At 32.4% G+C, this 15,536-nt stretch overlaps 2 protein-coding genes across 2 annotated transcripts; both read right to left on the minus strand.

The window, feature by feature from the left end:
- Positions 1-4,108: 4,108 nt before the first annotated feature.
- LOC111613402 lies at positions 4,109-5,868 on the minus strand. The gene is made up of 2 exons (XM_023354749.1): positions 5,611-5,868; positions 4,109-5,536 (listed from the first exon to the last, which is right to left on the minus strand). The coding sequence occupies exons 1-2, from the start codon at positions 5,826-5,828 to the stop codon at positions 5,314-5,316; spliced, it is 441 nt and encodes a 146-aa protein (XP_023210517.1). The 5' UTR covers positions 5,829-5,868; the 3' UTR covers positions 4,109-5,313.
- Positions 5,869-6,842: 974 nt separating this feature from the next.
- On the minus strand, positions 6,843-14,892 carry LOC111613401 (glutamate receptor 2-like). The gene is made up of 7 exons (XM_023354748.1): positions 14,809-14,892; positions 12,771-12,814; positions 12,211-12,302; positions 9,811-9,898; positions 8,565-8,723; positions 8,332-8,464; positions 6,843-7,093 (listed from the first exon to the last, which is right to left on the minus strand). The coding sequence occupies exons 1-7, from the start codon at positions 14,870-14,872 to the stop codon at positions 6,843-6,845; spliced, it is 831 nt and encodes a 276-aa protein (XP_023210516.1). The 5' UTR covers positions 14,873-14,892.
- Between the last annotated feature and the right edge of the window lie 644 nt (positions 14,893-15,536).

The raw sequence follows: 15,536 nt of genomic DNA on the forward strand, positions 1-15,536 counted from the left end.
TCCTATCTTCGAAACTTTAAGTTCAAAATTGGACGATTTGATTACTGATTATACTTCAGATTATAATCTTATGCTGATAGATTATTTTAATGCAGGAATTAGCTTGACTCTGGACACTATCATAAGGATGCGATTTCAAACATCCAACTGTCAAATGATAAAATTTGCAATAAAAGAGAGAATTTATTTATTGAACTAGTGAAATCCTATAATTTATACATAATAAATGGTCGATATCCTTTTGAATCATTAGCAGACTTTAATTACACATCCAAACTGGGTGATTCAGTAATCGATTTAGTGATTTGAAAGAGTGTCTGGTAGAGAGATTGCATAATTGATTTATTTCTGAAGATTACATGTCTGACTATCATTTGGTCATTTTTGAGATCCTGGTAGACACTGACAAGTAGATAAAATCTAACTTGATTAACAAGAAAAAATACTAATCTAGAAAGAAAACAAATCCAGTTTATATTCTGAAACATTTTAGGTTAAATATGTAAATATTGTCTTAAGTGATGGAATAGAGGACAGATATTCTGCAATTCTGGATTTAAGTCATTAGCTGAACAATGTAGAATGACAACATACCTGGGAACGATGAAATTGTTGTCTTCAGTTTGGTTTGACAGAGACTGTAGAACAGCGAAGAAACTAGAGAACAGGATGCTGAAAACATTTTTGAATATCCCGTAATAATAAAGAAATAATAAAATATTGTGATATTAAAGCAATCTATCGTTTATTATGCAAGACTAAAAGGAAAAACTACTGGTCAAATATTATTAGTAGACAGTTGCAGTCTGCGCAATCTTATAGTCAACTTCAGTCTATTGTTAATAGATTTAACCTAATTGGGTTACTCTGCTTTTCACAAAATAGTAAGCTCTGGTTTTCTATTAAAAATAATAAATAAATAAATGTAAATAAACGTATTTTAAAAAAAGGATCGTTTCATATTGTGTATTTTATATCATAAAATTTTAAGACCATTATTTAAATTTACATAACAATGATTATAAAATATTTGCCTTGCCAAATTATTAAACTCATGCAAAAAATTAATAATTTCTCAGTTTTATGTAATAAATTAATAATAACGCAAATGTTAGTAGAATTATTTATAATATTTATATTTGTTGTCTTTTGTAATAAAACGTTTTTGCATATAAAAATTATAATATAATAAAATTTTTAAAAACTATAAATAAAAATTAGCATTATGTACGACCACGTCTAAAGGCCAACAGTGCTGCTAATCGACAAGGAATACTCTTTATAATTTTTTTCTATTTTTGTTCTTAACAATGGGCTACAGTGCCATATTGATTTTCGATTATATCTTTGTATACCGTACTTTAAACTTTGTTTATTAATAGAACTTATTACAGTGGATTTCTATTAATAAACGAAGTACAAAGTAGACAAAGAGGTAATCAAAAATTAATGAAAGTATGGACATAGAGGCAAAAAGAATTAATACAATGCCATACCTAAATAACAAATTCTATGAGTTCTCTTTTTGTAGCCAAAAGATCATTTTTCTCACATTTATAGTGTGGCCATATAAAAAATAAATTTACACACTAGAGTATAAGAATAACATTAAAAATACACATTCTTAAACAATATTCAGAAAAAAAGAAAAATAATATAAAAAAATATTCTTTTAGACAACGTATCTAATAATTTGGCAAGGTACTGAATTTGTTTTTGCTAAAATATCTTAATTTAAATGAAAGTGACCTTTTTGAAGATTATTTTATTTTATTTGTTTATTTATTTTTAACGAAAACTTTTAACTGTGAAAGAAACACACCAGCAAAGTGTAGCTCAACTTTCGCATTTAAAGTTTTGGTTTCGCCATCTGTTATCATATTTCATTATAAATATTTTTATATTTATAATTATTAGAAAATGTCAAAAGGCTTAGTTTTGAAAGTAGAAAGAGTTTTATAGAAAATTCTAAATGCTAATAACGAGTAAAATCCTTATTAAATCCAACTCTATGGGAGATAAACACGACTGCGTTTATCTCTTACCTGTTGACCTTTAACCATGAAAATTTAATGGCATCAATTCCGCTAATAGACAAACCACCCTGCAAAATTTCAGAATTTTTCGACAAAAAGAACAGAAGTAATTAAGCGTCATAAAAGTGAACAAACACACGTACACACACACTGTAACTTTCTTACATACAGAAAAAACCTCCGAATGTTTTTATATTTCTCGACGTTTCAAAGTGTCTTGAGTGCAAAAATGTAAAAATTTTGGAAGGGGGTCAGTTTTTCATCGATTTCTGTTATTTATAACGGCCAGAAAAGTAAAGGTTATGAAAACACCGCAAGTTACTCGCACATTGCATTAATTCCTGCGATTCTACGAAATTAACTTAATACAGAAATAGTATTGTCAAAGTATTGTTAACATTCTCGTTATGTTGGATCTTATCGATGCCAACTTAAATTACGTTTTCCAGGCAAGTCTCTTTGTCCACCTCTGACACGCAGTATTTATTTTTTATAAATTACACTTACTTCACAGTAAAAATTATTGCGATTTGACACGAAAATGAATTTGTTTTTTAACACTATTCCGATAATTGTTAAAGTGGAAAGTTATTATTGTCTATCGTGCAGATAGAACGTATATTTAAACGAATCGAGAGACTTCTATAAAAGATTAATGTCTATGGAGCGTATTGCATCCATTCACGAAACATTATTAAATGTAAGTACTTAATTTTTTAATCTTAACAATTTTTATGTATAGGCAAAAAAAGTGGATATTACTCACAATATATAATTTTATCTTTCCAATTTTTTTACTGTTTTATATAAACTGTAAGTTTTAAAGAAATTAAATTAATTTAAAAATAACATTCGCAAAAGTTATAATATACATACAGAGGACTTCGTACTTCGAACTTTTTAGAGCTCGAACGGAGCTCTAAAACGTTCAGAACTCAGGTCGGAGTTCAAACGACGCTCCTGCGTTCGAACTGCACGCGAAGTGAAAAAATCCCTTGTTGTATAAACACAATCTATTGATACGTTGGGCTTAAGTCGTCTCTTACATTTTTGGTGTTTGTTTATGTATACAATCCGTACTTATTATCCATGGCATCCTTTCCGTAATCTTCCTCTAGAAAAAGATCAGTAGACTAAAAGGAAGTTTGTAACATCCACGATTGAAGTGAAAAGGGAACTCATCCTGAAGCACGAAAGCGGTACACGCGTGGCAGATCTTGCAGCCATTTTTAAGATACTAAAGTCAACGGCGTGTTTTACTGTTAACAATACATGCAACATATGTGGTTAAAAGTGTTACAACGTCGATCCTCCTAAAGATCAAATGCTGTTGGACAGAAAGAAAATCTTCCCCGAGTGTGGATAAATGAGAAGCAATTGGCAAGTGATATGTGCGAATAGATTATTTCTGAGAACACCAAGTACAAGAGAATGATAATATTAAAAAATCCGGATATCGTCGCCAGTTTTATTGTCAAACTACGACTCGTCAGTAGATCAAAAACAGCACGATGTTTAGTAGACAGGTTTTATGCAAATTTTAAAATTACCGATGATTTACCCGGTTAGGGGTAGTTAAACAGTCGGAAATTTTGCAACACGTATTTGGTATGATTGAATGAGCTAAGTACGTGATACAAGTGCGATCTGCCAAAAAAAATGTCTTGATGACAATCTTTTATAGAAAACAAATCCTTATTTAGGCGTTAAAAACCCAAAAAAATTCTACTTGGCAATTGTGTTGGTCAGGCGCAAACCGGCAACCCACTCCCAGTTTTTACAAAGGCAAATTAACTCACAAAGAATGTTTCTTCATAAAAAGTTAGTTTTACCAGAAGAGTTTTGCAATTTAAAAAAGGATACACACACTTCCTAATTGAAGAAATTATAAAGTTTTAAATCATGAATTATCTTACAATTCTACCGAAAATTCTTCAAAAAGTTTAATTACTAGTAATGAAATAAAAGATTTTAAATACTGTGCACATATTTTATTTCCTGAAACACTTAAAACATTATATATAACTTTTAATATCACAAGACAATGCTATTTCACTACATCAAGCGTAAACTTTTACATGAAATATTCGACAATTTTTATAATTAAACTTGAATAATTTCTCATTAATATTGATAAAGGAATTATTAGAAAAAAACACTAAATTTTCATGCAAATAAGTTAGGAGGAGAGAGCAGGACTGGTACAAAAGAAATGTCTCATTTTACTCAGTTGGTATCAACGCAATGGCCCGATAGTCGAGAATACTACTCCGGGGATCTCAGATTTAATCAGTAGAAGTGAAAACTACGAATTTTTCGAGGGTAATCTGTCTAATACGTCCCTCATTATGGGCCTAGCCGCCAAATTGTGGGCCTGGCGGAACTTCACAATGGTCTTGCTAAAATAAGGCATTTTTAGTGCGTGTAGAACAGACAGAGTTTTAAAAAAGTCAATTGGAATGGATATAAGTTTACTCGCAGGTGCTTTTATGATGTCATAAATATATTCACTGTGGTTAACGTAAAATTGCAAGTTTTTATACAGGTAAGTCATATCTCCGTAAGTGTGGCAGTAAGGGTGGTTAAAAGTATTGAAAATTATAGGGATTTCCAGCAATTGAGTGCCTTTTAAGTGGTGAAGTTAGTGTAGTGTGAGACGAGTTGTTAAAGTCCTGGGCGTGTTTGATTTGTAACGAGACATTTGGATACATCTGACTTGAGGGTTGGGCGGGTACAGTGTATTTGTTGAAAAGAATAAGCCACCAGGATTGCAATTAATAAACAGTTAAATATATGCTTTATGTGAGTCGTTACAGCTATTGGTTTGCTGGAAATATCAATACACAGTGTTTTCAATTTGGAATTTAATATTTCTTCAATTATTTACTGTCACGTAACCCGGACAGGTTGTAACATCTTCATGCCCAAATTTAAGTCTAAAAAAGTATTACAGAAGTGGCAGCCGACGTTTTCATCGCGAAAACGTAAACGTCGAACGTTCAGCGCCGCCATCCTGTAAGCCTAGAAGTTTGACAATGGCGTTTGAAACGTCGGGCACGATTCTGCTGATGTTCCAACATCGGCAGCAATCTAGCTATATATTATGAGGCCGTGCAGAAAAGAATAGCTTTCTAGACATAACAAAAAGTGTACAAATTCATTAGTAACTAATATTATACAAATACTAATATGAATGTGTTTACGGTAAAGAAATTGAAGAACACGTTAAAAACTACAGTACATCTAGTCCCGCTCTCCCCTGTACTTATTATAGTTATTATTTCTGTAAAAGACATTTACGATTCCAGATCTTTCCAACAAAAATTTCGGCTAGAAAACAAAAGAACGATAAGGTATATCCTGCGAAAAGCAGAAGAAATGCCCCAAACAGATCTTCTACAGACAAAGGTTTCGAATCATTATGCGGTGTTGGTTTCGGTTTGAAAAGGTTTGAACCAGACAGTCTATAAAAGATTCCATGTTCAATTAATCTTCTCATTCTGAAAACAGATTAATTGTATTATTAAATCATGGTTAGGCTACTTCTTGAAGATAGATATAAAAGTGAACTTACAATTTGTCGATTTTACTTTTATACGGAAATCCCTTTCTCATGGCGAATGCCAAGTTTCGTGTGAACAGGATATCTTCGGAAACAAAATATTGGTCCTCAGAATCTATGGTTAGTAATCGGTCTAGTCCTGGTGGCGCAACGATTGCGACTTTTGTCGTTTCACCGTACGCCTTAAGAGACTTCATTAGAAATTCGGAACGTTTTTTGTTGAATTCCATGCCTTTCGAATTTCCTGTACCAATAGCTTTATTTTTCAGGTTAATATCATTTTCTTTAAATAAATATTCTTCCAAAAACCTGCGACTCAAATAGAAGTGCTTTGCCAAGGTCTTTACATATCCAAATTTTGATTTCTGTAAAGAATTCTATTCTTATTCAAGTCACAAAAGAAATTTTCTACTTACTATGAAAGTCGTTAAAAACCTATTAATTTATTGTGGGCTTATTATGTTTAGTTATGGCAACGCACGACTTGGGCGATCTGCCTCGGGGGGATGCTTTCCAGGAGGTCTGTTTAAGGGAAACTCGTTCCTATTTAGGCATTACAGACGTGGAGAAAACCCGGAAAACTCCACGTGGCCAATGGCCACGAAAAGCTCTTGGCCATTGGTGGGGCGGGTTTAATATGAAAGTTCATAAAACAGGAAACTGCAGTCTAATGTCATCCATCAATTGTTATTTTTATAAGCAGTCCTAAAGAAATTACGCTAAACTGAATCTGCTGTATTTTTGCTATTGTAAGTGGTAAATGAGCGAATTCACTTTTGCTTCCTTGATCGCAGAAAGCGGAAACACAATAGAGTGAAGCGATGCCACACGTGGCAATAATTTCAACCTTGACCCATAATATTTCTATGTCCGATTAATCGATCTGGATGAAATTTGAAATATTTAGTGTATATGATTAGTGTTATTTTATTTAGATGTTTTTAACGAGATCTACTTTTCAAGCTGGTTTCACAGATTTTAGGATAAAGATATACAATATAGTTGCAAAGATGTAGTGTGGGTGCAGATAGCCTTTTTTTAAATTACTGCTCTACTGTTTTGAATCGGTACTATTGTTATTTCGATGAATACAGATTTCTTTTTGCAAAAATTTTGTACGAAGTAGATCCGGTTCCTTCATCTTGTTTTCTGATTTACCACTTCCAGTGTTCACATAAGAATGTTTACGTGTTTTTATACGTTTAAACTTCTAATAACGTCATTTTATTGATTCGGGTTACAATCTAAAACAATTTTGTACTTACGTTCAAGTTTTCAATTTCATCGTAATGGATATTCGCGAAGCAGGTATACTCTCTTCTTTCAAGAGCGGATGCAAGTTCTTCGAATGTCTTTGGGACGGATACGTTTCCCCGCACGGTCAGCAACGATGCTAACACGTTGCCATATCCCCATATCAGAACACTAATCGATAACAACCACAATCCGAAAGTTATTCTGGACTTAAGTCGATTTATGGCATTTATGTTGACACCTAAAACAATGGAAGTACTGTATATGTTTACCGGTTCTCCCCGTGTTTTCGCGAATGAGCAAAATTTTAAAAATAGCAAAAATTAGTAAAAAGATAACAAAATTTCCTTGTTTTCTTTTAAAGAAAATCGTCCCTTTTTAAGAAAAAAAGTGCACTTTTCGTAAAATCTCCTCATTCGAATGAACTAATTTAGGTCTGTTTAGAGACTGAAAATCATATTATGCGGATTATAATTATCAACAAACTCTATGATATATGTGCTTTATTATAATTATGACAATCTTTCATATACTGTATTTCTGAATGCAAATTTTAATTCCTGAATTTTATTTAATGTTTTAACCTTTTTATCTGTTATATTTTTATTTCCCACCAATGTTATATACGACAGAGGAAACGTATGGCGATCAGTCAAAAAATGACTTCCCAAGATTTTTACATAAATAATTCGGGTTTTTTTCATCTGTAAGAATGTTATTGCGAATGTGTAGAGGCAGGATTTTGTTCACTCTCATTTAAGCTTAATAACTCCTGTGCTTGTGGTGGAAAATTCTTGAAATTTTGCAGAAAGATTTGATAATTAAGGGGATCGATGCTTTCTAATTTTTGGTGGTTAAAGGTCAGGAGGGTGTGGAGATAAAGGGAGTCGTGTGTAAACGTAAATGCTGATAAATTTGTCCAAACCCTTAATATTCAACTTTTGCCTATAGTTAAGAATATAAAATTTTTTCAGTCAAACGTGATAATAGATAGTGCCACCGAAATTTTACATGTTGCCGGAAAAGTTGAGCAACTCGTTACTGGTGTTTATTAAATTTGTCTGGAAAAAAACCTTGAAAATCTTTTCATTTAGAATCCATTAAAAATAACTATTGCCATGATTAATTATTAACCAAAACGTCATTAATCTTCTATTATCAGTATCTTCTTATCTATCAGGTTTGAGATTTGTCATGTCTTTCGAAATCTCAATAAGTTTTAAATAGTTGCATGATAGTCTTATATCAGACCAAACCAATGGAACCATTTTACAAAATTGCACTTTCTACTTATAAAATAGACGATTTTCTTTTAAAAAAACAGGCTAAATTTGTTTTATATTTTACTACTTCTAGCTATTTTTCAATTTTTGCTCATTTGCCAAAACATGGGGCAGAACCGGGAATTAGGCACTGTTAATACAAACGTCATTTTCGCGACGTACTTCAACGTAATTCTCATAAATTCTGTCGACTTACCTTGGTTAGTTAAAGTTACGATAAGAAACCAATATAAACGGCCTATAGGCAAAGGTTTCTCGTCTTCGTCTCTAATGATGCAACGAAGATATAATCCAAGCAGAACAATGCAACCCAATAGTGCCAGCCACACCTGTGTTAAATTTTTATAAAAGGAAACCGTTAAGGCATCCCAGAATTTGCAATTTTATATTTAACCAATAAAAATTATGATTAAAAACTGCAAAACTCACCTCTAAAGAAAGAACACTTACAATTGTTTGCCAATCGATTTCATTTTTTTTTACTTGTATCATGAAAGTGAATGAAGTTGTTAAATGGGGTATGGCAAAATCTACATATTGAGAACGTTCGTACTGAATTTCGAATGTAGATAGAGCAATATCTGCATCCTGTAAGAAATAGAAAATATGGTTCATACATATAATTGATGGAATATATCAATGCATTTCGGATTAGGCAAAGTCACGCAGTGTCCTTTCAATTGCCAAAGGGAAAGACCGATCCTTACCCTTTCATTGCTTACGTGGTGTTAGTGAGACGTCATTTCATTTTTAACAAAATAAAATGCTGGCATCTAAAAGTTTCCATACCAACAATCCTAGTGTGTAAAATTTGCCCGAATAAGACATCACTGTACTTTGTCCCCTCTCAAGTAATAATCGAATGGAAAAGTCATTAATAGATAATGAATTTATCAGTACAATAATATACTACATTGGCGGGCAAGAATAGATGGGGCTGTTCTTACCCTGGCCATGAATGATGACACCATCGTTTGAAATTTCGCACAAACCAAATTTCAAAAGGTTTAAATTGACATAATTTATTGCGAGATAAAACTTAATATGTGTATTTTTTTGTTTTTGGATCGAATTAAATGAAAATAAATACAAAAAAACCGCATCTTTTAATTCATACGTATCATATATTGTTAGAAATTAGACAAAATGCACAAATTGAATTTGTAATCGGAGGTGTTGATTCAATGTTTTAATTTGAGTTTAGTAATGTAGCTTCTGAGAAGGCCTTTCTGAGTACAGTGTGTATTAAGAAAAAGCGTGCAAAGAAGGAATACAATTGCCTGGCAGAGAAAAGCGATCCATACATTTGCTCGGCGTTGAATAATTTTTTCTTGTGTTTTGTTCATTTTTGGCGGCCATTTTCCGTTAGGCGAGTGCAATGCAAGTTTTTCCCATTTTGCTGCCTAAATGCCTCGTGGCACTATCACTTTCACTGTATTGTATCTCAACAATGCCACGTACTCTCACTTTTTATTACACTCATGGATTCCTCATAAAAACTAATGGAAAATAACAAAGGCCAACAGAAATTGTTGATTGTATTTGTTCGAAACAATTATATTTACAGTTGATCATATTTTTAAGCAAATACTTAAAATATATTAATGAGATGTTTTATTTTTTAAATTGTACGAACAAAGAGTAAAGTAAAAAAATTAAATTAAATAATAAATACCTGATTTTTTAACTGAAATAGTTCAACAAACCGTAGATTACTAAAAAGTTTTCTCGGGATATTCGGAGACACTTTTCCATATACGCAACTGGAAATAAATAAATAATTATTCTTAAGATTAAAGTAGTATTGAGAGTGGAACATTGCATTAACCATTGAATTAACTTTAATACACTGTGACAAAATGCTAGGCAGTTTTCAAATTGTAAAGGAGGAATTTAAATATTATAAGAGAAATCTTTATTGACAATTAACCCAACAACGATTACTTTTCAGTTTTTAAGTAATTACTCCGAATATGAATTATATCTTCACCTTTGCTGCAAAAATACAATGAGTATAGAAGGAAACATTTCTTTGCAGAAAGTCTCAAGCGTTTGTTAATGTCATTGAACTATATATTTACAATAATGTTCTGTGCGATGTGAATTCGATGGTAATCGATAGCTGCCAACTCTGGGCTGTAAGGTATATGAGGCAGAAACTCTTGTCATAGACTGATTAGCTCGTCTAAAGTCATCTTTAGTGTTAGTGCTGATATCGAACTTTGTCAATTTATCCAGTTCTGGTCAACCGTGGTTATCGTTTACTACTTGCAGGAGTACGTCCACTAATAGTGGAACTTCTGACTGNACTGATTAGCTCGTCTAAAGTCATCTTTAGTGTTAGTGCTGATATCGAACTTTGTCAATTTATCCAGTTCTGGTCAACCGTGGTTATCGTTTACTACTTGCAGGAGTACGTCCACTAATAGTGGAACTTCTGACTGGATGGTGTTCGTGTTGAAGCAAAAAGTCTGGATCGTTGTAATTTTTAAATTAACTGTAGTAGATTGTCCATCGACTGTCTTTTTGGTGAATGCCTTGCAGATGATGTCGTGAGCCTTTCTTCTGTCATGGCCACTTTTGAAGTGATAAAGAAAGTAAACGCGAATACTTCGAAAGTTTTATATTGTCAGTCTTTGCCGGTGCATCTATTTTAAATGAAGTAAGCGAGACAATGTATGTATGTTGTGTATTCTACTTACGTATTGGCATAAAACGTTTTAGAATATTTCTTTCAGTCATGTCCACAAAAAACGAAATGTCTACATTATTTTCATCTTTAAAACTTGATAGAAGGAGGTGCTGCAATCAAAATAATGCTTATTGACACGAGCTAAACGAAGTATAATAATAAGTTATGATATGATAGATAAAAGTTTCTCTCGGTAATGGTGCAATTGTAAAACATCTATAGCAGCCGGTTAGACCTGCTCCCTTCTAATTACAGACAACCTACGCAATCCTGTAACGAATTTTCTTACGGAAGCGTAAATTACCGGTTCAGATTTTTTAATGTCGGTTGACAGCATCAGACACTCTCCCGTCCGTTTCCTTGAGCACTAGAAAAGCGACAAACCTGTACATTAGTAAATCCAGGACTTTTGGGTACCGAACAGTGAAATTTCCAGTGACAAATAAAAATCAAAGTAAGAATTATTAAAAAATTCTTTAATTCTCATGGAGGCATTAGCGTTTTCTACTGTAATTTCAAGACATTTTCTTATCGAATCGCATCAAAATTTGGAAAAAAATGCTCGACTTAATTTTTCAACAAAATGCTTTCATTTCATAGATAAAACTTCTGGAGTAAATTGCTAGTTTTTTATGAGAACAAAAGTTTTGATATTAAGACATGTCCAAAAATGTACTGGTGCGAGACAGACGGCACAAGTAGTCGTCACAAGCTTCCCACACGACACCTAATATTGGACTACAGTGTGGCATATGTACGGTACCTTGGACAGAATGCTTAAAGCGTCTTTCACGCGTCTCGAGGAAAGTGGTCACATGCCTCATTATAGAATGATAGACATTTTTACACGTTTTAGGATATATGTGAACGGCATTGCAGACAGCATTCAATCGTTTCCACAAAGTTTGTTGTACATGAGGAATAGTTCAGTGTATAAAATACTTTTCTGATGACTCGAAATCCACGAAGTGGGTGGGCTTGAAACAGGCATTTCTTAAGTGATCTGTGTGCTACAAAAGATGAGTTTCAGATATCGAGAAACAAAACCTGTGCATTTCTAGATATATATTAATAGGACCATCTTTATCCTTTCTCCTGCCAAAAATTCATATTCAAAGTCTGCGCCCTTTAGTTCCAAACAACACTGTGTATCAAAATCGAAAATTTACTTTTAAATACGTCGATGAAAAGAAACCATAAATTTGATATCGTAAATATTTAACATAAATTTTATAGAAAACAAATTTCAGTTTTCAGAACTACGATATACTGTGAAGGAATTTTGTCTGTACACTAAATACTGCTACATAAATAAACACGTTGCGAAAATAAAGTTATTTGTTTTACGTAACAATTGTCAAACGTACAGGAAGTTTTACTTACCTGGCATTTAACGTTTTATAGATCAATGACGAAAGCGCCTTACGACCACTAAAATGGCTTTCTTGGCAGGGACGATTGAAAAACAGACCTAACTGAAAGTAAAAATGATAAACTTATTATTCTCGAATTACTGTCGTTATATTCGGCAAACGCCGCTATAATTAATAGAAAAGTGGAAACTTTCTGAAGTAATGATACACGTTAAAAGTATATTGCAGGTATCGATACTTCTAACGAATCGTGGAAGGACTAGGAAAAAAATCCTTAATACGTTTTTTTTTTGTATTCTCAAAATATGAATATCATACACACATATATATATACACACACACACACGCGCGCGCGCGAAATTACTTTTTTTGTTGATATTTCAAGTTCTTCAATTCTCAAAACATCTAAATTTAGAAAAAGACAAAAAAATCAAATTTGAAAAAAATTCAATGTTTTCCCACTTTATATACTGTACATAACAGGCAGAAAGTTTATTATATTTCATTCATTCGCAATGTTTTTTACTCGGATGAAAGCAATTGCTTCGGTTAATATTAAACGGTACTTACGGCTGATGTGGTAATTCGTATGACATTCGTTTGATTCCTCATATCTAAAAAATAATTAATGCCATGTATTAAATATAAAATATTTTATATTAAAATTAAACATTTTTTTAGCAATTCTCGAAAAAAAATTATAAAATTTATTATAAAGTTCGAGGCCTATACTGAATAAACTTCACTATAACAATTAGAATAATTTATTCTTGAGATTGGAATCTGAGAAGAGGCTTGAAATTTAGCATTTAGTATAGAAAACATTAGGCGAAAATTATGTGAAGTATACTTTCACCAGGAGACCTTCTGTCTTGTTTTTTTTTCACTCTTTCCGCCCTGTGGGCACTAAGAGGGCCTCTTTTTGCAAGCTCATTATGGGTTCGGCCAGGCACATAATGGGGCTGCCGGGTGGTGAGTGACAGGGCCAGACGTATCTGAACGGACCACATCCCGAAAAATTCCCCGGATTTTTTTTCGACCCGTTCGGATTCGAACCTGGGTCCCCCAGAGCGGTAGGTTGCCACCTTGACCGCTCGGCCATCCGGCCGCCCGTTCTGTCTTTTGGTGAAAGTATACTTCACATAATTTTCATGTGGATCTTTGACCATTTCTCTATTGGATTTATATTCTTGATTCTCTGTAATAAATAAATTTCATATTTATTTCTTGAAAAATTATATATTAAAACATCCAGCAACGAATTGCATGTTTCTCACATAACTTGTCTGATAAGCGGTACTACGCATTAGCACAAACAAAATCGACTGTGGCACCATCATCATGTGTTGTGAGAGTTTTTTAAAACGTAACTTTTATATTTTAAATTGATATATTCACAATTATAATAAGTTAATTTTAATTGTCATAAAAAGACAAAAACCTTAAATTTAAGCGTATATTTGAAATTTTTAGAAAATTATAAATGCTAATAACTATTAAAATCTTTATTAAGTCTGATCTTTCTTGAGTTACATGTTTTTTAACTGTCTCCATCTCTAATGACTTTCAACCTCTATAATTTAACAGCTCCAATGCCCCGTATAAAAAGTTATTATGTTAAGTTTCGTTTCATTATATTTACTCATCATTTAATATTAAACAAAACAGACGCTTACACACAGACAAGAATACATAGCAACAGAACTTTTCACTNTCGAGTTACATGTTTTTTAACTGTCTCCATCTCTAATGACTTTCAACCTCTATAATTTAACAGCTCCAATGCCCCGTATAAAAAGTTATTATGTTAAGTTTCGTTTCATTATATTTACTCATCATTAAATATTAAACAAAACAGACGCTTACACACACACACACGAATACATAGCAACAGAACTTTTCACTGTATTTTTCGACATTATTGGGTTCAGGTTGTCTCAAAACACAGAGATTTGCAAACACTCGAAACATGAAGTTTGACACAATTACGATAGTTTCTCGTGTTATATACGTTAAAGCTAAGAAAGTGAGAGTATTTAAGATGTAATATTAACTCTACGAAGTGGTTGAGATAATCTAAATATGATTAAGTGTGATCTTTTTCGTTAGGTAGCATTTCGCATTTTATACACAGAAAATGCCGTTGTTATTGTTCAATCGCGTAATTTCGTATAGACCTTACCGGTTGATGTAATTTCTTATTTCGAATACTTCGGTTTAGCACAACACTTGGTGCCATTATAAAACACTAATAACAGCAAGTATAGTCCTTTGATAAGAGGAAACGGATCATTTTTTCCAATGGATCAGACCGTCTAAATGCGGGTGAGAGTATTGAGAAGTTGGAAATTTATAAGTACAGTATATACATTAGTAGAGTCGGAAATTCTATTGTCTACCTCACACATTAGTTTAATAAATTACAGGATATAAGTTTCTTTACATTGATTCATGTAATAATTGCTATAGAGAGAGTATATTTCAATGTTTTCTTTCGGGAAAGATTTAGTGGACGTCCTAAATTACAAACTATATAGTAGAATTTATAAATAAAATCTTTTGTTTTAAATATTACCAAACGACAGTTTGTTAAATTTGCAATACTTACCAGAATTTGCTGCTTCAGAAACTATAATTACGGAGAGGAAGAGTATTATAAAAGGGAGGACCATCTCCACGAATATACGGCACTTTGACGTGACACGTAATGGAAAACGAAATCGTGACCAACGAAAATATAAATTGTCTGTTCTCGTGCCACTAGCAAATAAATGACGTTACTAATACAAAAAAAATTATAACCGTCGATTAATTAAAACTATTTTTCAGAATGAAAGATATGATTGCTTGAAATTTATCTATGAGTACCTCACACGAGAAGATAGAGAACAAACAAAGAATTTTTAACACACAGTGAAGATTCAGAAAGTAAATGCTTTAGGCCTTTAAAATAGAGAGAAAATGGTGTAGAAGCTTAATGATGGGGTAGTCGGATCCCTCCAGAGTATTTTGGAATTAAATTTAAACTAAAAAATAGTCTTAAAAAGCCAATCTAAAATCATATTTTGTTAATGAATAATTTGAAATCAATCATTTCTTATTCATTTATTATCATAATGAAAATTAATGCTCTGCTATAGATTGCTTGCGTATATTATACGTATACTATGAGACTATAAATTGGTGTAGAAGGAAATTTATGATCCCGATTATGAGTTTGTTTTGGAAGTTTTTTCTTCATATGTCCGGAACATTGTAAAACACTAAAACTGACAAGTGTGTAAGAGACACTCAATTTTCAACAGACAAAGGTAAGAAATTTTTAACGTTATTTTG

Source organism: Centruroides sculpturatus, unplaced genomic scaffold (assembly GCF_000671375.1).
Source record: "Centruroides sculpturatus isolate CEXI.00-Female unplaced genomic scaffold, Cexi_2.0 scaffold1615, whole genome shotgun sequence".
Lineage (NCBI taxonomy): Eukaryota > Metazoa > Arthropoda > Arachnida > Scorpiones > Buthidae > Centruroides > Centruroides sculpturatus.